At 42.8% G+C, this 27,924-nt stretch overlaps 1 protein-coding gene and 1 long non-coding RNA gene across 2 annotated transcripts; one reads left to right on the forward strand and one right to left on the reverse strand.

The window, feature by feature from the left end:
• Positions 1–3,731: 3,731 nt before the first annotated feature.
• Positions 3,732–6,955, reverse strand: LOC109877069 (uncharacterized). The gene is made up of 5 exons (XR_002253122.2): positions 6,860–6,955; positions 4,357–4,418; positions 4,088–4,120; positions 3,870–3,920; positions 3,732–3,770 (listed from the first exon to the last, which is right to left on the reverse strand). It is a non-coding gene; the product is annotated as an uncharacterized LOC109877069 (long non-coding RNA).
• Positions 6,956–12,173: 5,218 nt separating this feature from the next.
• LOC109877650 (casein kinase II subunit alpha) lies at positions 12,174–27,571 on the forward strand. The gene is made up of 15 exons (XM_031819223.1): positions 12,174–12,283; positions 13,046–13,142; positions 13,374–13,448; positions 16,242–16,370; positions 16,514–16,625; positions 16,752–16,853; positions 20,523–20,573; positions 20,682–20,741; positions 22,504–22,587; positions 22,839–22,949; positions 23,133–23,234; positions 23,634–23,734; positions 24,135–24,283; positions 25,414–25,503; positions 26,447–27,571. Exons 4-15 carry the CDS (start codon positions 16,270–16,272, stop codon positions 26,548–26,550), a joined length of 1,167 nt encoding a protein of 388 aa, XP_031675083.1. The 5' UTR covers positions 12,174–12,283; positions 13,046–13,142; positions 13,374–13,448; positions 16,242–16,269; the 3' UTR covers positions 26,551–27,571.
• Positions 27,572–27,924: the final 353 nt, after the last annotated feature.

Genomic DNA, 27,924 nt, shown 5'->3' on the forward strand with positions numbered 1-27,924 from the left:
AGTTGTTTTCATCATGATGATCCTCAGCTGGGCAACAAAAACAACAACAACGGTGTTGGGGCGGCCAGTGGTAATGTTTCCACCTACTGGGGATTCCAGCTGTAAGGTCCAGTGAATTTACCTTCTACCAATCGTGACACAAGACTATGGTAGCCTGCTAAGCTAAAGCCTAGACATCAGCTCAGGGAGCTACCACAAGTCCTCAGGTCTCAGACAAGGTAACTCATCACACGAGGGTCACAAGCTCATCATGTATGTATATTTTGTAATCAGCTGCTCCTCATTCTGTGCCACTGGTTTTGCTCAGCACAGCAGTTGATGTTGAAGCTGTGCCTCAGGCCACAGTACATGTGTTACTGCCTGTGTGCAAACAGCAAGGCTGATGTGTCAGGGCAGTCACCCCATGTCAACTCCAACACATGGGAGAGATCACTATAAAACACTGTTGGATGAGAGAAGCGTTCATGTCTGGAAAATTGCTGCCGCAGCAAGAAGGTAACAGTGACATGTTCTGTCAACATATTTTTCTTCCGTTGTTGAATCACTGACATATTATATTTTATACAAAGTTACCAAATGTTGTTTGTATGGGCCAAGTTGACAGTTGAATGATTGGATGAAGTTGAAATGTAGAAAATGTTCTGTGTAGAATGGTCATGTAGTCCAAGCAGTTGTGTAACACTGTAAGACATTCTGCCTTCAAACAGTGTATTGTCTTTCCTTACAATTGTGAATTAGCATGTATACACAGCCTTTTATTGAATTACCTCGAATTAGTACAACAAACAATGCTTTATGAGAAACCTTTATTTCATCAGATTGATCAGATCAGATTGGAGCCAAACATCTTATTTCCATTCACCTACAATTCAAATTGACTACCGGCAATAAGACCAGGGGGCACAGCTGCTGTCAGAATACCATTTATACCATTTCAAGATCAAGTGAAAAATTGGTGGTAAATATCCACAGATGTACTGACGTCTCTGTCATGAATATAAGTGTGAGAGGGACTCTGCGGTCTGGTAGAGTCGGTGGAGCTTGAGGGAGACGACACACGAGTGAGAGGCAGGGAGATTTACAGGCCCTGCAGGGTAGAGCTGAGCCAACTCTACCTGGAGGAAGCCTCTGGCACTGACAGGCTCCTGGCTGGAGCTCCTGGCTGGGGCTCCTGGCTGGGGCTCCTGGAGGCTAACCAATCACTAGAACACAGAGCAGCCAACATGGAGAACACTCAGTATGATTTAAACATTTTGCCTGTGAGGGGTAAGATAAGTTTGAAAACAGTGGTGTGTTGTTGAATGTGTAATATGGATGTAGGTTGACCTCCGGTAGGTAACACCTCTGCTCTGTTTCTACTTAGGTCTTAGAAGCAGTGGTCTTATTTGAAACAGAAATTGTTATACAAAGTATTCACTGGGGTAATGTTTCGAATTCACCACATCAATGTAAATATTTTTGCAAAACAGGAAATATTTTCAGACCTGCTAGAGAACATTTGTGGGTTTCGCAATACGAGAAAGTGATATTTTCCTCACCAAAGTGTTTCCAGCACATATTTAGGTGGATATAAATAATCTGCTGTTTCTCTGTATCTTCCCTTACCAGAACACATAACCCTACTTACCATCTGAACAGAAGTGCTCAGGGACCTCAGGGGTTTTACTGGGATTGTTTTATTGTTCACGGTGTGTTTCCTCTAAACCTACCGACTGGGTTCGTCTCAGTGCTGATGTCATCTCTGGTTTCTGTTAGGATAAAAAGCAATCATTCAGATATTTTTCAATAATATAGGTTCAGTAGTTAAAGAATTCTGCTGTGGATCTTCATTTTTGTAAAGCCGTAGTTTGGAATCATGGTAGAATAGAAGCCAGATGAACCTCTACTCTTGGCTTCATCAGTACCATTGGGTCTACCATTGACATGCTCCATACTGTCCAAGTCCTGCTGTTCTCTGGCTGTGTCCAACACTCCATTCACTACACCCCTACAACTATCCCTACATAGGGCCTGCTCCGTGGCTGTGCCTGTGACCTCTTGGCTTTGGATATCTCTATCTCTACTGTTTAGACTTATATTCTCATCATTTTCACCTCCATTGACTGTAGTCCCCTGCTCTCCGGGCACACAGACAGTACCCTGACAGCCCACCATCACATCCTCTTCACTGTTGAGATCAATGAGCACTCTGCTGGTTCTCTCTCTCCCCACTGTGGGGTCCCTCTGAGTCTCTCTATCCAGCTCCTCGCTCCCATTGGTTGGATCCTGCCTGGTGGTTGTCTGCATGCTGTCGACATGGTCTGGGTTTATGGTTCTCCTTCCTGGAGGTTGTTTGTATTTTCTCACATCACTTGGAGGAGAACTGTCAGTCTCGTCGCTGCTACTGTCGTCTGTCACTGTATTGGGGAAGAAGAGTCGGTTAGAACTGTCAACTGATTCCATTTTGAATTTACTCTTTGTACAAAAATCTATGGATATGAATAAGTGCTATTGGTTTAATATGTTTTTATTCTAAGTATGTTAATTCTATGTTTGATTAAATACACTGTTGGCCAAGGACTTCATCTAGTAGATAATGACATATCTTGAATCTCAGTAGAGGGTTTGGCGCCTGCTACAACCACATGATCTCTGTTGCTGTCCTACAACAAGACAAGCCCAGGTGATGTCATGTTCAGTCTCTTACATAGTGTTAGTTACATGTCTATGGGATGTAATTATAAGAGGCTGGAATTCTGACCAGCAGAATTAGAATCCTGTGGTACCTTCTGCATTTCTGTTTGTGGTAAAAACAGTGACGCTACATCAATTATCTAGCTACCATTTCTTTACATTGATGTAAAACATGACATACCAGTTTGTGTAATCTTTGTATTAGATCCCAGAGAGTCATCATAATCCTCTGAAGAAAGAAAGAAAGAAAGAAAGAAAGAAAGAAAGAAAGAAAGAAAGAAAGAAAGAAAGAAAGAAAGAAAGAAAGAAAGAAAGAAAGAAAGAAAGAAAGAAAGAAAGAAAGAGAGAGAAAGAGAGAAAGAAAGAAAGAGAATCAGAATTGGTGTGGCCATAACAGTCTATGAAATCAATATTACCAGATTCATTTTCCCCTACGGATATTTCAGTGACAGATTATTTTGATATTTAATATACCTCTGCTTTCTGCGGAGTTACTTTCAGATCGTTCTGCATCTGTGGGACATTGAATAAAACAACTCTGAAAATGATATTGAAACTTCCTATATAGCATTATTTTCAAACCATATTCCACACACCTGTAAGATCATCGGAGTTGCATTTCTCTTTGGATCTGGCATCTGAGTCTACAACATCTGATACATGATCAGATAATGATCAATAACACAAAAAACACATGATCAACCACATATCAATAACACTAACTACTGACTATTGATAACTTCCCAGCTCAACCTTCCCCACACTAACCTGTTAAACAAGCAGAGTTTTCAGTCTGTGTAACATTTGAGATTTCTGGAAGACAAATGATTGCGGAGTAATGATTCACGTAATGTAACATTGATTTCATTATATTTCACAACAAAGTTTGACCGTTTGATTATAAACTAACGTAATAAAAAAACTACCTGCAGAGTTCTCTGTTGGTCTTAAAGGACTTTGTCTTGCTGTTGAACACGGTAATAAATTAGGTCAACATGGCAATAATAGATGCTAGTTAGAAACATTTCCCTCAAACATCAAAATCTACTTTCACTAACCTGGGGTTGGAGCTGGTTTACCAAAGGTGTTCTCAGGACCTGGGGAAAGTAGAGAAGAAAGACGGCAGATCGAGTTAATGATTTTAAAAGTAACAAAAGGAGGATATATAAATAAATATATAAGTATGAAGAACAGACCTTTGATTTTTCCTGAGGTGCTTTGAGTAGCGGGAGCAACATCAAGGGCACCTGTAACAACATCTGAGAATGAGCTACCTAACCAACAGCTTATTAGAATCTCACCACCTCTGATCATTTTTTGAAAATGTGATTTCTCCATCAAGACTGACAACTGTTCGGGTCTCATCAACACAAGACAATAAACAGGTGCATTAGCATGTAGCCAACCATCTCACCATTCAAAAAGCTTAACACATCCTCACTTCTGTCTGAAAAGGAAACAGGACTATTATTAACTGATTGAATCTCCATAACCTCAGTAATATCATGTCATATTACTGTATCAGACCTTTTCACCACAGCTATAAAAGCAGGTTGTTTTTGGCCAGTGTATGACACGCTGAACTATTCACTGGAAACGCTTACTGGAGCAAATCCATATAGGCTGATATATGATCCTTGTTTAGGTGATATATGATCCTTGTTTAGGGAAAATGAAGCTTACCTTTCATTGGTACCATGAACACAACAGCCACTAGCATCAGAACTGACAGAGAACACAGGGAGCTACGAGAAAAATAAAGAGCATTGGCCTTTTCAGTTGAACAGTTGACTAGGTATCCCCCCCATTCCCTTCCCTTTTATAAAGAAGATAGTTGTACAGTTGACTAGGTATCCCCCCATTCCCTTCCCTTTTATAAAGAAGATAGTTGTACAGTTGGCTAGGTATCCCCCCATTCCCTTCCCTTTTATAAAGAAGATAGTTGTACAGTTGACTAGGTATCCCCCCATTCCCTTCCCTTTTATAAAGAAGATAGTTGTACAGTTGACTAGGTATCCCCCCATTCCCTTCCCTTTTATAAAGAAGATAGTTGTACAGTTGGCTAGGTATCCCCCCATTCCCTTCCCTTTTATAAAGAAGATAGTTGTACAGTTGACTAGGTATCCCCCCATTCCCTTCCCTTTTATAAAGAAGATAGTTGTACTGTTGACTAGGTATCCCCCCATTCCCTTCCCTTTTATAAAGAAGATAGTTGTACAGTTGACTAGGTATCCCCCCATTCCCTTCCCTTTTATAAAGATAGTTGAACAGTTGACTAGGTATCCCCCCATTCCCTTCCCTTTTATAAAGATAGTTGAACAGTTGACTAGGTATCCCCCCATTCCCTTCCCTTTTATAAAGAAGATAGTTGTACTGTTGACTAGGTATCCCCCCATTCCCTTCCCTTTTATAAAGAAGATAGTTGTACAGTTGACTAGGTATCCCCCCATTCCCTTCCCTTTTATAAAGATAGTTGAACAGTTGACTAGGTATCCCCCCATTCCCTTCCCTTTTATAAAGAAGATAGTTGTACTGTTGACTAGGTATCCCCCCATTCCCTTCCCTTTTATAAAGAAGATAGTTGTACAGTTGACTAGGTATCCCCCCATTCCCTTCCCTTTTATAAAGATAGTTGAACAGTTGACTAGGTATCCCCCCATTCCCTTCCCTTTTATAAAGAAGATAGTTGTACAGTTGACTAGGTATCCCCCCATTCCCTTCCCTTTTATAAAGAAGATAGTTGTACAGTTGACTAGGTATCCCCCCATTCCCTTCCCTTTTATAAAGAAGATAGTTGTACAGTTGGCTAGGTATCCCCCCATTCCCTTCCCTTTTATAAAGAAGATAGTTGTACAGTTGACTAGGTTTCCCCCCATTCCCTTCCCTTTTATAAAGAAGATAGTTGTACTGTTGACTAGGTATCCCCCCATTCCCTTCCCTTTTATAAAGAAGATAGTTGTACAGTTGACTAGGTATCCCCCCATTCCCTTCCCTTTTATAAAGATAGTTGAACAGTTGACTAGGTATCCCCCCATTCCCTTCCCTTTTATAAAGATAGTTGAACAGTTGACTAGGTATCCCCCATTCCCTTCCCTTTTATAAAGAAGATAGTTGTACTGTTGACTAGGTATCCCCCCATTCCCTTCCCTTTTATAAAGATAGTTGAACAGTTGACTAGGTATCCCCCCATTCCCTTCCCTTTTATAAAGAAGATAGTTGTACTGTTGACTAGGTATCCCCCCATTCCCTTCCCTTTTATAAAGATAGTTGAACAGTTGACTAGGTATCCCCCCATTCCCTTCCCTTTTATAAAGAAGATAGTTGTACAGTTGACTAGGTATCCCCCCATTCCCTTCCCTTTTATAAAGATAGTTGAACAGTTGACTAGGTATCCCCCCATTCCCTTCCCTTTTATAAAGATAGTTGAACAGTTGACTAGGTTTCCCCCCATTCCCTTCCCTTTTATAAAGAAGATAGTTGTACTGTTGACTAGGTATCCCCCCATTCCCTTCCCTTTTATAAAGAAGATAGTTGTACAGTTGACTAGGTATCCCCCCATTCCCTTCCCTTTTATAAAGATAGTTGAACAGTTGACTAGGTATCCCCCCATTCCCTTCCCTTTTATAAAGAAGATAGTTGTACAGTTGACTAGGTATCCCCCCATTCCCTTCCCTTTTATAAAGATAGTTGTACAGTTGACTAGGTATCCCCCCATTCCCTTCCCTTTTATAAAGAAGATAGTTGTACAGTTGACTAGGTATCCCCCCATTCCCTTCCCTTTTATAAAGAAGATAGTTGTACAGTTGACTAGGTATCCCCCCATTCCCTTCCCTTTTATAAAGAAAATAGTTGTACAGTTGGCTAGGTATCCCCCCATTCCCTTCCCTTTTATAAAGAAGATAGTTGTACAGTTGACTAGGTTTCCCCCCATTCCCTTCCCTTTTATAAAGAAGATAGTTGTACAGTTGACTAGGTATCCCCCCATTCCCTTCCCTTTTATAAAGATAGTTGAACAGTTGACTAGGTATCCCCCCATTCCCTTCCCTTTTATAAAGAAGATAGTTGTTCAGTGTTAAATCTAATGCTTTGTAAGACTAAGTCAAGACAACGCACAACATTTCAATTAAATGTTACATGACCTAAATGTTACATTGTTATAAAGAATATATCAATCAAAGTGACTTACAGCTCCATGGTGGGTGGAAGTCATCACACGAGTCCTCTATCTCTTTGTTAAAAGACCCATCAGAGGTTTTATACCTGTCCTTATAGCTGATTGGCTGGAACCACAGAGACAATAGACACAGACCCACTTCTATGAGATAGAATGGGGGCTGTGTCAGGTGTCTCTGCAGGAAACAGTGCATGACCGTGGGAATGTTTTAAGATTGAGGAATCAGATGAGCATTTAAACAAAAAGGTTTACAGTTGACAAATGACTCATTATAATATCAGTCGACAAACAACCCACCGACTTAGAAGACAAATACTCCCAAGATGTGACTGTTCATTCAAGAGGTGTACAAAACAAAGACCTTCTCTTTCTAGACTATGTTGATTATAGGTGACTGGTTCCTGTGGTCAGTGATGCAAACAAAACATGCCTCTGGCATTTCCTTCTCATTGTTACAGCAATTTAGAAGAGGGTAGGCCTACACAATGAGTGGATTAATTGATAACGCACTCTGAAAGTGTAGCATAAGCATATACAGTGAGTGTATGTAACATTAGAAACACCTGGTCTTTCTATGACATAGACTGAGCAGGGGAATCAAGGTGAAAGCTATCTCTTATTGATGTCACCTGTTAAATCCACATCAATCTATTTAGATGAAGGGGAGGAGACAGGTTAAATAATCATTTTTAAGCCTTGAGACAGTTGAGACATGGATTGTGTATGTGTGCCATTCAGAGGGTGGATGGTCAAAACAAAATATTTAAGTGCCTTTGAACTGGGTATGCTGGGTTTTTCAGTTTCCCTTGTGTATCAAGAATGGTCCACCACCCAAAGGACATCCAGCCAACTTGACACAACTGTGGGAAGCATTGGAGTCAACATGGGCCAGCATCCCTGTGCAACGCTTTTGACACCTAATAGAGTCCATGCCCTGACAAATTGTGGCTGTTCAGAGGGCAAGATGGGGTGCAACTCAATATTAGGAAGGTGTTCCTAATGTTTTGTCCACTCATTGTACGTGAGTGTACAAAGGCATTCTTCTTTGGTCGTTCAACATTTCTCTGTTTTCAAATTCTTCTTTGGTCATTCAGAACAGCACTGTTTAATTGAACATTGCAAAACCCTCTGATATTGCTGACTACTTTAATGACTTTTTAATTGGCAAGATTAGCAAACATAGGCATGACATGCCAATAACAAACTCTAAACCTTAATTTTCATGCATAACTGAATTTGAATTCTGTAAAGTGAGTGTGGAAGAGGTGAAAATAGTATTGCTGTCTATCAGTAATGACAAACCGTCTGGTACTGACAACTTGGATGGTAGCGGACTATTGCCACTCCTATCTATCTCAGCCTACAGGACAGTGTGTGTCTCAGGGCTGGAGGGAAGTAAAAGTCCTTCCGATACCCAAGAATACCAACTACCAACCCTTAGTAAACTTTTGGGAAAAAATGCGTTTGACCAGGTACAATGCTATTTCACAGTAAACAAATTAACAACAGACTTTCAACTCACTTATAGGGAAGGGCCCTCAACATGTACAGCCTTGACACAAATGACTGATGATTGGCTGAAAGAAACTGATAATAAGAAGATTGTAGGAGCTATTTTGCTAGACTTCAGTGCATCTTTTGACATTATTGATCATAATATGCTGCTGAAAAAACATACACTACCGTTCAAAAGTTTGGGGTCACTTAGAAATGTCCTTGTTTTTGAAAGAAAAGCACATTTTTTGTCCATTAAAATAACATAACATTTATCAGAAATACAGTGTCGACATTGTTAATGTTGTAAATGACTATTGTTGCTGGAAACAGCAGATTTCTTATGGAATATCTACATAGGAATACAGAGGCCCATTATCAGCAAACATCACTCCTGTGTTGATATGGCATGCTGTGTTAGCTAATCCAAGTTTATAATTTTAAAAGGCAAATGTATCATTAGAAAACCCTTTCGCAATTATGTTAGCACTACTGAAAACTTTTGTGCTGATTAAAGAAGCAATAAAACTGGCCTTCGTTAGACTAGTTGAGTATCTGGAGCATCAGCATTTGTGGGTTCGATTACAGGCTCAAAATGGCCAGACACAAAGAACTTTCTTATGAAACTCGTCAGTATATTCTTGTTCTCAGAAATGAAGGCTATTCAATGCAAGACATTGCCAAGAAACTGAAGATCTCGTACAACGCTGTGTACTCCTCCCTTCACAGAACAGTGCAAACTGGCTCTAACCAGAATAGAAAGAGGAGTTGGAGGCCTCTGTGCACAACTGAGCAAGAGGACAAGTACATTAGTGTCTAGTTTGAGAAACAGACGCCTCACAAGTCCCCATCTGGCAGCTTCATTAGTTAGTACCTGCAAAACACCAATCTCAACGTCAACAGTGAAAAGGCGACTCCAGGATGCTGGCCTTCTATGGAGAGTTGCAAAGAAAAAGCCATATCTCAGACTGGCCAATAAAAAGAAAAGATTAAGATGGGCAAAAGAACACAGACACTGGACAGAAGAACTCTGCCTAGAAGGCCAGCATCCCAGAGTTGCCTCTTCACTGTTGACTTGATACTGGTGTTTTGCAGGTACTATTTAATGAAGCTGCCAGTTGAGGACTTGTGAGGCGTCAACGGCGCCGTTGTTTTGGGTCGCCTACTGGGATCCGATCCATTGTCCTGGGTGGTGGTCGAAACAGAGGATCCACTTCGGTAAAGTTGTATTCCTGGTCGTAATGTTGGTAAGTTGATGTTGCTCTTATACCCAATAGTTCCTCCCGGCTGTATGTAATAAGACTTAAGATTTCCTGGGGTAACAGTGTAAGAAATCATTTGTAAAAAAACTAAATACTGCATAGTTTCCTAAGAACACAAAGCGTTCATCTCTGTCGGCACCAAACACATAGCCGGGGAAACATTTTCTGTTGCTGCAGGATTCATTTCCTGTTGTAGCAAACGGGCTCAAATTAATGTCATACATATGTGATTTTATCACACCTGGACTATGGCCGAGTTATGATCAAATGCTGCAAAGATGGACATATGCAATTGGCCAAAAACAGAGCAGCACGGTTCGCCCTTAAATGTACACTGAGGGCTAATATCAAGAAAATCTAAGTGAATCTCTCCTGGCACAAAGGGGAGGAGAGATTGTATTCATCACTACTTGATTTTGTGAGAGGTATTGACGTGCTGAAAATACCTAACTGTCTATTCAAACAGCTAACACACCTCAGACAGCAGTGGTCTCTTCACCGTCCCTAAGTCCAGAACAGAGGCTGGGAAACCCACAGTACTACATAGAGCCATGACTACATGGAACTCTATTCCACATTAGGTCATTCAAGCTAGCAATAAAATCAGATTTAAAAACCTCCAGATAAAACAAAAACCTCAAGGCACAATGCGAACTGTGAAGAGACACACACCCACACATTGTAATATTGTATTGTTGTAATATTGTACATTTTGTACTGTACATTTGTAAAGGTGGAGCAGATATGCAAATGTGTATAGTGCACAAGGTATTGTGTTATGTGTTTTATTTATGATGTAGACTATTGTTTTGTTGTGATGTATTGTTTTGTTCATGTTTGGACCCCAGGAAGAGTAATGGCTGCCTTGGCAGATGCTAATGGAGATTCTAATAAAATACTAATGTTTTGGAGTTGTGCATTAGTTAGATGTACATGGGTCCGGAACGTCATACATACCTGGGGTGCAATTCAGTTCGATTAAACAGTAGCTAGGTAGTGTGACAGTTTGTACTGAACAACACATTTCTTCAAAACATTCAACACGTTTCTTCAAAACATTCAACATTTCAACATTCTTGAACAGGCGTTGAGGTACGCTTTCTCCGCTTGGTGGGTGTAGTAGGGTGTGGCTTGAAACAATGAGTGACGAAAGGTCAGTGGAGCGTTCCCCAACCCACAACCCAATCCCTCCGTTTTTCAATTGGTCAATCAGAACAGCCCCGTTTCCGTTGTGTGTTGTCCCTGTCTGGAACATCATTGGTCTTGTCCCAGTGAGAACATAGATATTTATATTGTGGAAAATAACTAAGGAGGAAGTACGACCATAGTCAATCAACAATATAATAATAACTTTAGTAAGAATATTTATCTTTAATTTACAATCTATATGATTAGATAGGTTCAGAATTTATGTGAAACTGCACAAATATATTGCACATGGAAATCACAAGAGGGAGGTTAACGGAGAGGTGGGATGGACTGAAAGTAGCTGAGTGCTGGGGTTATGTTCGGGATGGACTGAAAGTAGCTGAGTGCTGGGGTTATGTTCGGGATGGACTGAAAGTAGCTGAGTGCTGGGGTTATGTTCGGGATGGACTGAAAGTAGCTGAGTGCTGGGGTTATGTTCGGGATGGACTGAAAGTAGCTGAGTGCTGGGGTTATGTTCGGGATGGACTGAAAGTAGCTGAGTGCTGGGGTTATGTTCGGGATGGACTGAAAGTAGCTGAGTGCTGGGGTTATGTTCGGGATGGACTGAAAGTAGCTGAGTGCTGGGGTTATGTTCGGGATGGACTGAAAGTAGCTGAGTGCTGGGGTTATGTTCGGGATGGACTGAAAGTAGCTGAGTGCTGGGGTTATGTTCGGGATGGACTGAAAGTAGCTGAGTGCTGGGGTTATGTTCGGGATGGACTGAAAGTAGCTGAGTGCTGGGGTTATGTTTGGGATGGACTGAAAGTAGCTGAGTGCTGGGGTTATGTTCGGGATGGACTGAAAGTAGCTGAGTGCTGGGGTTATGTTCGGGATGGACTGAAAGTAGCTGAGTGCTGGGGTTATGTTCGGGATGGACTGAAAGTAGCTGAGTGCTGGGGTTATGTTCGGGATGGACTGAAAGTAGCTGAGTGCTGGGGTTATGTTCTATAATAGTTATGGCTATAATTGGTTTAAATTAATAAGTACTATCTATCTAGATGTAATATATATATCAAAATATCGAATTACTTTATGTTTGCTGTGTAACTACTGTACAAAATGTGTGTGTGTGATTTACATGTAACAACAAAAGAAAAAGCTGTAAAAACAAAGTTTGTTTTTGACCTTCGAAGTGGGACAATGTATAATGTATATGTAATGTTTTTTTTGGTTCCCCCCCAAAAATAAATTAAACGTACGATGTGGATATGGACTCGCATACACCACAAATCTAATGTCGAAACTTCTGGCATGTGGCGCACTGTGAAAAATAGATATATAATATGTATAACATAATTAGGATTTAATTGTGACACAGAGGTTCTCCCATTTAACCACTAGGTGTCAGTAAGGGTTTTCAGAGAAGTACAGCCTCGTGTTTTCTCTCTCCCATTTTCCACACAAAGAAAGCACAGCGCCCCTCGCAGGAATGGAGGTGCACATTGCCGCTAAACCAAGCATCGCCATATTGATGTCCCAACAACGTCGAGAGGTAATACACGTTAGCTTATTTACCTACTTGAGATGGCCATTGTTTTGAGTCAACTTTGCATGTTATTGCATATAAGACAAATACTCTTAAAGCATACATAAGTATGTTTAGCTTTACTACCATTAGCTATCAAGGTAGCCCACAGAATGTTAGCTAAGGCGTTGTCAGCCAGTTGCCTCGCTAATGCACTCCGTTGTCACTTTTTTTCTTCTGAAAACAAATAATATTTTCTGGCTTGTGGTAGCTAGCAATCTTCAACGTATGTACGTCAGCTAATACTATTTACTGATTTACTAACATTTATAGATAAATACCTGCCCAGCAATTAATGTTTCGTGAATATAACTAGATAACATTTGCTTGTTAGTTAGCTAGCTAACCTAGTATTCCCATCCGGCTTTTGGTGCGGTGCAGTTCATCATGGAAGCAGCTAGCGCCAGCTAGTTGGCTACATGTGCAGGCCATGGCTCGTGCGTGTGTGACTGTCTCGAGGGAGTTTCACCACAGATTATTAAACCGTGTGGGTCCCAGCCGGACACTGGTTATCATAATGAAACTGCTTTGTGCACCACAGATGTTTCTGAACGGTTTCATCATACAGTGAATGATTTTCAGCATTGTTGACACTTGACAGACCGGTAAACAATACCATAGAAATAAAGCTCGTAAGCAGTGACAGGTTTTTGAGTTAAGTCAGAGGTTGAGTCGAGACTCTTTGGCCAAGTATTGTACTAAATCAATCACATGTATGTCTTTCAACAGGGCATATGACAGTGGGAATCCTAGTGATGACTCTACTGAGCCCGGTGCCCCCTGATTAGACTGGTTGGATGTCCTCCTTAACAACTACAACAATCAGGTTTGTTGATTTTAGCAAACTATTATCTTACATTTTTTTGACCAGTATATCAGCGATTTCCAAAACACAGAATAAGCTTAGTCCTGTACTTAATTAATTTCCATGTAGCAGGCTTTTTAGTCTAAGACTGGTCTTAAATTGTGTCTGGGAAACCTGCCCATATCGTGATGGCTACCTGACTAAAATATGTAGCTAGCCAACTAACATCTTGTTGTGTGTTTTATCCTGCAGCCTCTACCAAACCAACGTAGCATCAGCTCTGCAGCGACCCCACCTGTCACCTGCAGCTTGGAGGAAACCTCCAAGGTACCATTCACATGGTGATCAATCATTCACACAGTGATCAATCACACTGTCTTATAGGCCTACTGTGCCAAGTCAAGCGAGACAGCAGTCAAATACCTGATGCCAACAGTATGCCAAACAGAATGATTCATTAGTCTACATTACTTTCAATCAGTCACGTAATTCTCCATCTATGGTTATAGATATTTCTTATATATGGATCTTCCTTGATATCGATTAGATTGGTTCAGAATTTATTAGAAACAGCACAGTTGACAAATGGCACATGGAAATCATCAGAGGGTGGTTTACGGAGATAGGTGGGATGGACTGAGAGTACCGGAGGGGTGGGGTTAAGGAGATAGGTGGGATGAACTGAAAGTACCGGAGGGGTGGGGTTAGGGAGATAGGCGGGATGAACTGAGAGTACCGGAGGGGTGGGGTTAGGGAGATAGGCGGGATGAACTGAGAGTACCGGAGGGGTGGGGTTAGGGAAATAGGCGGGATGAACTGAGAGAGGCGGGATGAACTGAGAGTACCGGAGGGGTGGGGTTAGGGAGATAGGCGGGATGAACTGAGAGTACAGGAGGGGTGGGGTTAGGGAGATAGGCGGGATGAACTGAGAGTACCGGAGGGGTGGGGTTAGGGAGATAGGCGGGATGAACTGAGAGTACCGGAGGGGTGGGGTTAGGGAGATAGGCGGGATGAACTGAGAGTACCGGAGGGGTGGGGTTAGGGAGATAGGCGGGATGAACTGAGTACCGGAGGGGTGGGGTTAGGGAGATAGGTGTGATGAACTGAGAGTACCGGAGGGGTGGGGTTAGGGAGATAGGCGGGATGAACTGAGAGTACCGGAGGGGTGGGGTTAGGGAGATAGGCGGGATGAACTGAGAGTACCGGAGGGGTGGGGTTAGGGAGATAGGCGGGATGAACTGAGAGTACCGGAGGGGTGGGGTTAGGGAGACAGGTGGGATGAACTGAGAGTACCGGAGGGGTGGGGTTAGGGAGATAGGCGGGATGAACTGAGAGTACCGGAGGGGTGGGGTTAGGGAGATAGGCGGGATGAACTGAGAGTACCGGAGGGGTGGGGTTAGGGAGATAGGCGGGATGGACTGAGAGTACCGGAGGGGTGGGGTTAGGGAGATAGGCGGGATGAACTGAGTACCGGAGGGGTGGGGTTAGGGAGATAGGTGGGATGAACTGAGAGTACCGGAGGGGTGGGGTTAGGGAGATAGGCGGGATGAACTGAGAGTACCGGAGGGGTGGGGTTAGGGAGATAGGCGGGATGAACTGAGAGTACCGGAGGGGTGGGGTTAGGGAGATAGGCGGGATGAACTGAGAGTACCGGAGGGGTGGGGTTAGGGAGACAGGCGGGATGAACTGAGAGTACCGGAGGGGTGGGGTTAGGGAGATAGGCGGGATGAACTGAGAGTACCGGAGGGGTGGGGTTAGGGAGACAGGCGGGATGAACTGAGAGTACCGGAGGGGTGGGGTTAGGGAGATAGGCGGGATGAACTGAGAGTACCGGAGGGGTGGGGTTAGGGAGATAGGCGGGATGAACTGAGAGTACCGGAGGGGTGGGGTTAGGGAGATAGGCGGGATGAACTGAGAGTACCGGAGGGGTGGGGTTAGGGAGATAGGCGGGATGAACTGAGAGTACCGGAGGGGTGGGGTTAGGGAGATAGGCGGGATGAACTGAGAGTACCGGAGGGGTGGGGTTAGGGAGATAGGCGGGATGAACTGAGAGTACCGGAGGGGTGGGGTTAGGGAGATAGGCGGGATGAACTGAGAGTACCGGAGGGGTGGGGTTAGGGAGACAGGCGGGATGAACTGAGAGTACCGGAGGGGTGGGGTTAGGGAGACAGGCGGGATGAACTGAGAGTACCGGAGGGGTGGGGTTAGGGAGATAGGCGGGATGAACTGAGAGTACCGGAGGGGTGGGGTTAGGGAGATAGGCGGGATGAACTGAGAGTACCGGAGGGGTGGGGTTAGGGAGATAGGCGGGATGAACTGAGAGTACCGGAGGGGTGGGGTTAGGGAGATAGGCGGGATGAACTGAGAGTACCGGAGGGGTGGGGTTAGGGAGATAGGCGGGATGAACTGAGAGTACCGGAGGGGTGGGGTTAGGGAGATAGGCGGGATGAACTGAGTACCGGAGGGGTGGGGTTAGGGAGATAGGTGGGATGAACTGAGAGTACCGGAGGGGTGGGGTTAGGGAGATAGGCGGGATGAACTGAGAGTACCGGAGGGGTGGGGTTAGGGAGATAGGCGGGATGAACTGAGAGTACCGGAGGGGTGGGGTTAGGGAGATAGGCGGGATGAACTGAGAGTACCGGAGGGGTGGGGTTAGGGAGACAGGCGGGATGAACTGAGAGTACCGGAGGGGTGGGGTTAGGGAGATAGGCGGGATGAACTGAGAGTACCGGAGGGGTGGGGTTAGGGAGATAGTCGGGATGGACTGAGAGTACCGGAGGGGTGGGGTTAGGGAGATAGGCGGGATGGACTGAGAGTAGCTGAGGGGTGGGTTTAAAAGCTCATGTTATATAATAGTTATGACTAAAACACCATTTATAATGTATAAGTACTGTCTATCTAGATGTAAAGTATATCAAATTATTTTTTTGCTATGTATCTACTGTAAAAAAAAGTAAATGATTTACATGTAACAACAAAAGAAAAAGCTGTAAAAACAAAGTTTGTTTTTGTCCTTCGGGGGGGCAAAAAATGACATTAAAGTGTGATGTTGACTCACATACACCACCCCTATCATGTTTGTTTTTATTATAATAGGTGTGTCTGTTTTCTATATCCCAGGTGATCCAGAGAACATCCTGTGTATAATATGTCCGGCTCTGTCCCAAGCCGCTCTCGAGTTTACCCTGATGTAAACACACAGAGGCCTCGGGAGTACTGGGACTACGAGTCCCATGTGGTGGAATGGGGGTACGTAGTGCGTGTGTGGTTCAAAGCTGAACACATTGTTTTCTGTTGCATGTTCTGATATGTGTGTTAGATTCTAGTTGGTGTTACCTAGCTGAAATTGTCACGCCATCACATTGCTTGCCAATTCTCAATTCACTATGTAGGAACCAAGATGACTACCAGCTGGTGCGCAAACTAGGACGAGGCAAATACAGTGAGGTGTTTGAAGCCATAAATATCACCAACAATGAGAAGGTTGTTGTCAAAATACTCAAGGTTGGTACCATATTCATTTTAATTGATTTTAGTATTGGCATTTTATCCCCTGACTCAAATTTCGCTCCTCGCCAAAGAGACGTACTGTATGAAGTCCTGATGGTATTTTGTTATGCTTGTCGATAGCCAGTCAAAAAGAAGAAAATCAAGAGAGAAATCAAGATTCTAGAAAACTTGCGAGGCGGTCCCAACATCATCTCACTTTTAGATATCGTCAAGGATCCTGTGGTGAGTGGAGCTCATGATCCTAATTTCTATAAGTCTGTCCTAGTAAAGTGTAAATCATAACACAACCACATGCTTGTTTTTTGTGTGCCTTTTTTTACAATGGCTGTTGCTCAATCACTAAGCAGAAACAATGTGGTTCATATTCTGCTACCTCCATCCAGAGTTTCCCCTAGGATTTTTTTCAGCAGCTGTGGCAAAGTTAGCGGGGCGTGGCCAATGGCGCCGGTTTACTGGCCCTCTTAGCCGCAGAGACAAAATGTTGCTGTTTTAAATGGGGATGCACGAGATATCAGTGAACATATCGGAATCGGCCAATATTAGCTAAAAATGCCAACGCTGGAATCGGCCCGATGTCTAGATTAAAGCAGATGTTTAAAACCGGTGTCAAAGCTGATGTACATACCTATATAACGTAGGTAGATGAGGTACATACAGTGCCATGCGAAAGTATTCGGCCCCCTTGAACTTTGCGACCTTTTGCCACATTTCAGGCTTCAAACATAAAGATATAAAACTATTTTTTTTGTGAAGAATCAACAACAAGTGGGACACAATCATGAAGTGGAACGACATTTATTGGATATTTCAAACTTTTTTAACAAATCAAAAACGGAAAAATTGGGCGTGCAAAATTATTCAGCCCCCTTAAGTTAATACTTTGTAGCGCCACCTTTTGCTGCGATTACAGCTGTAAGTCGCTTGGGGTATGTCTCTATCAGTTTTGCACATCGAGAGACTGAAATTTTTTCCCATTCCTCCTTGCAAAACAGCTCGAGCTCAGTGAGGTTGGATGGAGAGCATTTGTGAACAGCAGTTTTCAGTTCTTTCCACAGATTCTCGATTGGATTCAGGTCTGGACTTTGACTTGGCCATTCTAACACCTGGATATGTTTATTTTTGAACCATTCCATTGTAGATTTTGCTTTATGTTTTGGATCATTGTCTTGTTGGAAGACAAATCTCCGTCCCAGTCTCAGGTCTTTTGCAGACTCCATCAGGTTTTCTTCCAGAATGGTCCTGTATTTGGCTCCATCCATCTTCCCATCAATTTTAACCATCTTCCCTGTCCCTGCTGAAGAAAAGCAGGCCCAAACCATGATGCTGCCACCACCATGTTTGACAGTGGGGATGGTGTATTCAGGGTGATGAGCTGTGTTGCTTTTACGCCAAACATAACGTTTTGCATTGTTGCCAAAAGTTCAATTTTGGTTTCATCTGACCAGAGCACCTTCTTCCACATGTTTGGTGTGTCTCCCAGGTGGCTTGTGGCAAACTTTAAACAACACTTTTTATGGATATCTTTAAGAAATGGCTTTCTTCTTGCCACTCTTCCATAAAGGCCAGATTTGTGCAATATGACTGATTGTTGTCCTACGGACAGAGTCTCCCACCTCAGCTGTAGATCTCTGCAGTTCATCCAGAGTGATCATGGGCCTCTTGGCTGCATCTCTGATCAGTCTTCTCCTTGTATGAGCTGAAAGTTTAGAGGGACGGCCAGGTCTTGGTAGATTTCCATTGGTCTGATACTCCTTCCATATTATCGCTTGCACAGTGCTCCTTGGGATGTTTAAAGCTTGGGAAATCTTTTTGTATCCAAATCCGGCTTTAAACTTCTTCACAACAGTATCTCGGACCTGCCTGGTGTGTTCCTTGTTCTTCATGATGCTCTCTGCGCTTTTAACGGACCTCTGAGACTATCACAGTGCAGGTGCATTTATACGGAGACTTGATTACACACAGGTGGATTGTATTTATCATCATTAGTCATTTAGGTCAACATTGGATCATTCAGAGATCCTCACTGAACTTCTGGAGAGAGTTTGCTGCACTGAAAGTAAAGGGGCTGAATAATTTTGCACGCCCAATTTTTCCGTTTTTGATTTGTTAAAAAAGTTTGAAATATCCAATAAATGTCGTTCCACTTCATGATTGTGTCCCACTTGTTGTTGATTCTTCACAAAAAAATACAGTTTTATATCTTTATGTTTGAAGCCTGAAATGTGGCAAAAGGTCGCAAAGTTCAAGGGGGACGAATAGTTTCGCAAGGAACTGTACCTATATAACGTAGGTAGATGAGGTACATACCTATATACCGTAGGTAGATGACGTAATGATGCCACGTAAAATGTTGCGCTACACGTGCAACACAGCATGCCTAACCTAGCCCACAATGCATGCTGTGTGGATCGAGCAGTCAACAAGTCGAGCAGTCATATGAAAGAGTAAGAACATTTCAGCGAGACATCTCAAACGCAAAATCCATTAAAGCCAAGATAATGGAATTCATTGCCCTTGACAATCCAACTGTTCTCTGTCGTGGGTGATATTGGCTTTCGGCGACTGGTAGAGCACCGGTACACACTACCAATTGCTCTATTTTTCAGATGTTGCCCTACCGGAGCAGCCAGCTAGCTTCATCTGGCTAGTGAGGCTTGACCGGAGCGGCTTGTGTTGTGAAGCTAGCCACAATACTGATTAGGCACAATAGTGCAATTTGTGCTTTGCCTTTCAAAATAAAAGTATGTCATTGACTGATGCAAATGTATACAAATAGAATTATGCCATACTTTTATTTTGAAGGCCAACCACAAAGTTCACTAGTGTGGCTAATCCTTATTGTGGCTAGCTTCACATAGATGGGTCTGACCACCATTAATCAAATAACCCTAATTTATCAGACAGTTCTTATTTTAGATGATGACACGTAGCTATATAGTTAGCTAGCTAACGGTAGCTACTGAAACATGATGTTGTTTTGCTATGTTTTTGGGAAATAATTACATTGTTTGCATCCATGAGCTAGCTAGCTTTTTTTTTTCATGACCAGCACCATAGGTGCGCGAGACAACTTTACCAGCATCATAGCATACGTATTGATGTATCCCTTGTGACACAAAATAATGAATGAACGCGTTAAATTATTATTTGACGTGCAGTCATATTCAGGTCCTGATTGGTCAACAAGCTTATTTGACACGCAAAGACAAAACAGGGGTTCCTAAGAAATCCTGGTTGAGAATGAAACGAGTGAACAACACTGCGTCCATGTGTGTGTGTGTGTGTTAACTATTTAACTGTACTAGAATGCTTAAAAAGCCGCAAAAATTTTAAATATCGGTTATCGGTATTGTTTTTTTTTTGACGAGGAAAATATCGGATATCGGCCAAAAATGTCATATCGGTGCATCACTAGATTTAAAGCTCATTTCCTGCAATTCTACCTATTTTGTCATTGGGCGGAGAGAACAATTGCAGTTTCAAAGCAAATTTCCTGCAATTCAACACATTTCTGAAACGGCTGTGAGAAGATGTGCAGTTTTAAAGCTAATTTCCTGTAATTCTCCACATTTTGCCATGGCTTATGCCTTGTTCTTCTGCTATCTGAGAGACTCAAACGTTATAATAAAATCAATGCCATGTCATTTTAATTTTATTTATTCTCCCTGACTGTCTAGTTTTTAATTTTGGTGGTTGTTAGTTGTCAAAGATGATCTTATTTTAAAATATATTGCTTTTCTACTTTCTACCTGGTTTTAATCATTTGAGTTTACATTGGAAATGTTTTACCATCCCGATTCTTCTTCTTTCAACTGTATTTGTTGTGTGTTCTGGTTGAGTGAATGATTGTAGTTATTGTAGTTCCTCATGCCTTTTCTTATGTCTTCTCAGTCTCGAACTCCCGCGCTGGTTTTTGAGCATGTCAACAACACTGATTTCAAGGTGAGGAGAGAGACCATGTTCATCTGTCTGTACAGAATACTAATAAACCTTACATTCTGAACCGATGTCCAGCCATCTCACTTTGATTTTTTTTTCTCTGTATTTCAGCAACTGTATCAAACTTTATCAGACTTCGACATACGGTTCTACATGTTTGAAATCTTGAAGGTAAGGGATGGTTTCAAAAAACACACACCTCACTGCACAACGCCTCTCCCCATATGACCTACTTGTTGTGTGTTTGTACTGACATGTGACCTACTTGTTGTGTGTAAGTACTGACATGCGACCTAGTTGTTGTGTGTTTGTACTGACATGTGCCCTACTTGTTGTGTGTATGTACTGACATGTGACCTAGTTGTTGTGTGTTTGTACTGACATGTGACCTAGTTGTTGTGTGTATGTACTGACATGCGACCTACTTGTTGTGTGTTTGTACTGACATGTGACCTACTTGTTGTGTGTTGGTACTGACATGTGACCTACTTGTGTGTTTGTACTGACATGTGACCTACTTGTTGTGTGTTTGTACTGACATGTGACCTACTTGTTGTGTGTATGTACTGACATGTGCCCTACTTGTTGTGTGTATGTACTGACATGTGCCCTACTTGTTGTGTGTATGTACTGACATGTGACCTACTTGTTGTGTGTATGTACTGACATGTGACCTACTTGTTGTGTGTATGTACTGACATGTGACCTACTTGTTGTGTGTATGTACTGACATGCGACCTACTTGTTGTGTGTATGTACTGACATGTGACCTACTTGTTGTGTGTATGTACTGACATGTGACCTACTTGTTGTGTGTGTGTACTGACATGTGACCTACTTGTTGTGTGTATGTACTGACATGTGACCTACTTGTTGTGTGTATGTACTGACATGTGACCTACTTGTTGTGTGTATGTACTGACATGTGACCTACTTGTTGTGTGTATGTACTGACATGTGACCTACTTGTTGTGTGTATGTACTGACATGTGACCTACTTGTTGTGTGTATGTACTGACATGTGACCTACTTGTTGTGTGTATGTACTGACATGTGACCTACTTGTTGTGTGTATGTACTGACATGCGACCTACTTGTTGTGTGTATGTACTGACATGCGACCTACTTGTTGTGTGTATGTACTGAAATGCGACCTACTTGTTGTGTGTATGTACTGACATGCGACCTACTTGTTGTGTGTATGTACTGACATGTGACCTACTTGTTGTGTGTATGTACTGACATGTGACCTACTTGTTGTGTGTATGTACTGACATGTGACCTACTTGTTGTGTGTATGTACTGACATGCGACCTACTTGTTGTGTGTATGTACTGACATGTGACCTACTTGTTGTGTGTATGTACTGACATGTGACCTACTTGTTGTGTGTATGTACTGACATGTGACCTACTTGTGTGTATGTACTGACATGTGACCTACTTGTTGTGTGTATGTACTGACATGTGACCTACTTGTTGTGTGTATGTACTGACATGTGACCTACTTGTTGTGTGTATGTACTGACATGTGACCTACTTGTTGTGTGTATGTACTGACATGCGACCTACTTGTTGTGTGTATGTACTGACATGCGACCTACTTGTTGTGTGTATGTACTGACATGTGACCTACTTGTTGTGTGTATGTACTGACATGTGACCTACTTGTTGTGTGTATGTACTGACATGCGACCTACTTGTTGTGTGTATGTACTGACATGTATGTGTAACTGATAGATGCACACACACTACATGTTAATGTTTTTAAATATGTATTTTGTCTGTAATGTTGTTATGTCGGACCCCAGTAAGACTGTCTCCATTGACGTCGACTAATGGGGATCCTAATAAATCAAATCTCAGATCCCAATGATACATCTCGCATTTAGACTACTGTTAGCTTAAACCATGACCTAATTGTTCCTTCTCAGGCCCTTGACTACTGTCACAGTATGGGGATCATGCACAGAGATGTGAAGCCACACAATGTGATGATTGATCATGAACACAGAAAGGTATGGATTCAGGCTCCTCCTTTCATTCATTCTGTTACTATAGCTTGGATCACTACCATAATTAACCAGCCCACTTTGTTAGATGTTTTTGTTTCCTTATTGTTGCTTATTGTAAAGTGTCTTTGGGTTTTAGAAAAGCTCTATATAAGACCTGTGTATTAATAGTGTTATTGTCATAGAACTAGAACTCAGAATTAGGAATTAGAACTTATTAACTAAAGAAACAAGCAATAATGACTATTCTCTTGTAGCTCCGCCTGATCGACTGGGGCTTGGCAGAGTTCTACCACCCTAACCAGGAGTACAATGTGAGAGTGGCCTCGCGCTACTTCAAAGGACCTGAGCTGCTGGTAGACTACCAGGTGAGACCACTCAATACAGTCTGACAAGACTAGTTAGAAACATTAAACTAACTAGTCTAGTTGGCCACATCTATAGTAGCATGTTGTTAATGTAGTTATAATAATGTAGGTGTAAGTTGATACAGTAATGTAGTCATTGTTGTTTTAAGCACAGCGCTCACCCCCTCTCTCTCTTTATGTCAGATGTATGACTACAGTTTAGACATGTGGAGTTTGGGCTGTATGTTGGCCAGCATGATCTTCAGGAAGGAGCCTTTCTTCCATGGACACGACAACTACGACCAGGTAGAATTGTCTCTCATGGTGCTGATCACATTGTCTTGATATTGAATCCTGGTGCACCAGTCTCTACTACAACAGCACTGATTTGAGCTATCAAGTTGATGTCTTGTTGCTCTCTTAGTTGACTGCCAGTTGAATTGCAACTTTCTGTAGGATTACAAGTAAGTGTTTTGGTTTGTCTACAATCAGGTGAGAAGAATTGAGTCTCTCAGTGCTGATGAACAACCCTCAAACAATGTGTTGATCATGATGAGACGACAGTCTTTACAACAAGGCTGATGGTTGATATTTAGTGCCTACTTCTAGCCCTCTTACTTGACTGCCAGTTGAATTCCAGATTTAGGCCTTAGGCTTTTGTTTTAGTTTGTCTTCCCTCTAAAATGTTCTGTTTCTGTTTTACAGCTCGTACGGATTGCTAAAGTCCTCGGCACAGAGGACTTGTATGACTACATCGACAAGTACAACATTGAACTAGACCCACGGTTTAATGACATTCTGGGCAGGTAAGAATATCCAACATTTCATCGTCAGATTACTTCAACAGAACTGGGCTTCAGAATGTATTACTAAATGGTCCAAATACTCTATGTGAATGTCAATTTATACCTGACCCCTGCCTTGAGTAATTCAGGTTAATAATGCCCAATATATTGACCCATTTAACAAAGAGTTGAACAGCGAAAGCCCCTCAGACATGACAATTTAACAGAGTACTCATGGGTACAGTCCATTTGGCCACCAGTCTCTTTCCATCTATTCATATGACTTGTTCATTTTTTTTTGTCTCCCTTTTCCCCCAAACTTCTTTGTAAAGTGTATTGAGAGAACTTTGTGAATCTACACTCTGAATGAATGTTGACTTGATTTTATGTATTGACCTCTCTCTCCTGGTCCATTCTCCAGACACTCCCGTAAGAGGTGGGAGAGGTTTGTGCACAGTGAGAACCAGCACCTGGTGAGCACCGAGGCTCTGGACTTCCTGGACAAGCTGCTGCGGTACGACCACAACGCTCGCCTCACGGCCCGGGAGGCCATGGAACACCCATACTTCTGTGAGTTTCCCCTCCGCCTCCACTCAGACTTCTACATATAGGCCTGCTGCATAAGATGCCTAACTGAATGTTTAAGTGTTAGAACCCTCGCTTGATCTTAAGATTATGGTGCTAAATTATGCCTCAATACAATACACTTTTCTTTTTTAAGTACTTGTTAAAAAAAGAAGGTTCATATTCAGTGGATTCTCTTGCAGCCATTGAACACATTGAAGCAGAAGGCTTTTGAACAGATATTTACAGTTTCGTCAGAGGAGTTCATGTGACTACAGTATACATTTGACATTTTAGCCCTTTAGCCGATGCTCTTATCCACAGCGACTTACAATTAGTGCATTCATCTTAAGATGTATTGTCGTCTCACCAAGTTATCACAATCATATCAAGTACACTTTCCCTCGAAGTGTCGGTGGGAGGGCCAATAGACCAGAGGTGGTGGAACGGAGGGCTCGGGTTGGGATGTAGGGTTTTCAAATAAGCCTGATGGTAGGGAAGGACAGGTCCTCTTGCTGCTGCGTAGGCAAGCATCAGGGTCTTGGAGATGATGCCAGCTTCGACTGGAAGCCAGTGGCTTGTGCGGAGGAACCAGGTCACATGGGAGAACTAGGTCAGAGATGACACGCTCAAAGTGTTTTGGGGGGAAAAAGAAGACGTAACCGGTCTGTTCTTGACGTCAGACAGTTTGAGTGTTGCTATCATAGCTGTCGGTGGATTGGGTTAATGAGTGTTGGTATCATAGCTGTCAGTGGAGAGTGTTGGTATCATAGCTGTCGGTGGATTGTGTTGGTATCATAGCTGTCGATGGATTGTGTTGGTATCATAGCTGTCGGTGGATTGGGTTAATGGGTGTTGGTATCATAGTTGGTGGATTGGGTTAATGAGTGTTGGTATCATAGCTGTCGGGGGATTGTGTTGGTATCATAGCTGTCGGGGGATTGTGTTGGTATCATAGCTGGCGGTGGATTGTGTTGGTATCATAGCTGGCGGTGGATTGTGTTAATGAGTGCTGCTATCATAGCTGTCGGTGGGTTGTGTTAATGAGTGTTGGTATCATAGCTGTCGGTGGATTGGGTTAATGAGTGTTGATTTAGAAGATATCTGATTGTCTCTCTCTCTCTCTCTGATGCCAGACTCCGTTGTTAAAGATCAGGGAAGGGGCAGCACTCCTGGAGGAATAGTTACCAGCTCCACTCCAGTCAGCTCTTCCAGTATGATGGCAGGTAAGTCATCCAACCCTGCATTTTGGTCTTTGGGCTTTGGTCAAAAGTAGTGCACTATTTAGGGTATAGGGTGCCACTCCCTGGGAAGATGTGCTGTTATCATTACACTTTGTATATTGTTTGAATGGTTTCCCAACACCAGTTTTTTATTTGTGATCTATGTTGAATAATCCTGACTAGGGCTGTTGCAGTGATCATATTACCGGCAGTCACGAGTCATGAAGGCAGTCAAATTCCACATGACCGTTTAGTCACAGTAATTAGACTTCTCCAAGCTCTGATGCTGCTGCTGGTCATTAGTAGCCTACCAAATTTGCTAACTGCCTGGTACTCCGCACTCTATTGTCCCTCTAATCACTCTGACATCAATGCAAATGTAATCGAAAATCTAATTAAACATTTCATGGGAGCCCATGAGCTCATGGTGCGCAACATTTCTATAGGCTATGCAATTGTGCGAGAAAACAGAGTGATGGCCTCTACTAAATAGAGGAGGATCCCGTCAGCTTTCTATAGGCTAGGCCTACTTTATTTCTCAACTTTCCTAATATTAAGCAAATTGTTTATATTTACAACATTTATTTACAAAATTTTCATGCCAGCTAGCCTACCTGGCTTTAGACCTGTCTAAAATAAATCATGGATTTATTGTGATGATGTAGGCTATATTTATTAGACTTTTTACAATGTAAATGTCCCTAACATCTGCATCAGTGGCCTGAAGGCTATGTGTGGAAGCCAGAAGATGCTAAATGTGTTTGTTAATTAACGGTCAATTACCGTGAGACCAACAGTTATTTGCTTGACAATCACCGGCTGATTTCGTGACCGCCACAGCCCTACTCCTGACCATAGATCACACTGCTCTCTTCTTTCACTTCCTGTCAATAAGTGTACTGACAGTAGAAGTCATTGGTGAGAATGTGTCCACTATCTCTTCTAGGTATCACCTCCACAAAGGCACTGGCTAACAACGCTGGATCACCTGTCATTTCTGCCCCCAACACTCTGGCCCCACAAGTCCCAGCGGCCGGGGCACAGCCCTGAAAGCTCCACCCCCTCCTCCCAGCGGCTGCCGGGGCACAGCCCTGAAAGCTCCACCCCCTCCTCCCAGCGGCTGCCGGGGCACAGCCCTGAAACCTCCACCACCTCCCCCCAGCGGCTGCCGGGCACAGCCCTGAAACCTCCACCACCTCCCCCCAGCGGCTGCCGGGGCACAGCCCTGAAACCTCCACCCCCTCCTCCCAGCGGCTGCCGGGGACAGCCCTGAAACCTCCACCTCCCATCAGCCACCGGAGCACAGCCCTGAAACCACCACCTCCTCATGGGACCTCCTCACCTATGTTTGTGTGGGCCCGTGGGTCGGTTCAGCCCACCCCACTCTCTACTATGTGTTGGCCTGGCCAGTGGGTTTCCTTTTTATTACGTTGAGAAGAATGACGGAGAAAAGATGTTGAAATTGCTTTTCCCTGTTCAGTTATATTTTGAGATCTGGACTTGACATCATTTTTTATTTGTCACACCTGTCTGGATGATTTGGTCTAGGAATTCTAATACAATGTAGACATGATGAAGAAGAAGAAGAAGAGAATGGATAATAACATTTATTTTGTATGTCCCAAATATACAGTCTAGCTTGAAACAGTTTGTTTGGGGATTCCTGCTGTTGCAATACACTGAACCTGTAGACAACTTCCCAAAACGAGACAGGATTCTCTGATGTAGCCCCCACTTGGCAGTGCTGGATAGTTGCTCACACACTACTGTTAAGTGCAGGAGTTACCGGTGTTTTGAAGTTGTTAGAAGCTATCGTACTTGGATTGGACATCTGTAGATACTCTACAGTAACTGTTAGGTTGCATGCACCAAATGCTGACTATCACAGGGTCAATAGTTTGCCAATTTGGTGTTACTTTTACTTCTGTATACGTGTTTGTTTTTTAATGCAGTCTCTTACACATGATTTTGAATACATAGGCAATTTTGTAACTTTTTGTTTTTATTTTGGGAGGAGTCTTATCACTTGCAAAAAAAATCGACTTCATAAATAAACAATTTCAAACAGGCAGGTATGAATAGTCCTTTATCATTGTATGTTTTCTGTTCTTTCTGTGAAATGTACAGACATTGATGCTGTAGAAACCCTGGGAAATATATGCACGGTTAGATTGGTGTAAAAGCAACACAGACAGATGAATTGATTTCAACTAGCCCAGCCTAACATGTTATTATGTTATCTAAACAACAAATGTTTTCTATTTTATTTAACCTTTCTTTAACTAGGCTAGGCAGTTAAGAACAAATCCTTATTTGAAATGACGTCCTACCCCAGCCAAACCCTCCACTAACCCGGATGACGCAGTGCCAATTGTGCACCACCCAATGGGACTCCCGATCACGGCCGGTTGTGATACAGCCCGG

This window comes from Oncorhynchus kisutch, unplaced genomic scaffold (assembly GCF_002021735.2).
Source record: "Oncorhynchus kisutch isolate 150728-3 unplaced genomic scaffold, Okis_V2 scaffold1969, whole genome shotgun sequence".
Classification (NCBI taxonomy): Eukaryota; Metazoa; Chordata; class Actinopteri; order Salmoniformes; family Salmonidae; genus Oncorhynchus; species Oncorhynchus kisutch.

Excerpts from the sequence above, each read along its gene's own strand:
- LOC109877650 (XM_031819223.1), top strand. The coding sequence starts at position 16,270 with ATGTCCGGCTCTGTCCCAAGCCGCTCTCGAGTTTACCCTGATGTAAAC. Across the intron at positions 23,735-24,134 it reads TTTAATGACATTCTGGGCAG|ACACTCCCGTAAGAGGTGGG; the intron begins GTAAGAATATCC and ends TCCATTCTCCAG. Across the intron at positions 24,284-25,413 it reads CATGGAACACCCATACTTCT|ACTCCGTTGTTAAAGATCAG; the intron begins GTGAGTTTCCCC and ends CTCTGATGCCAG.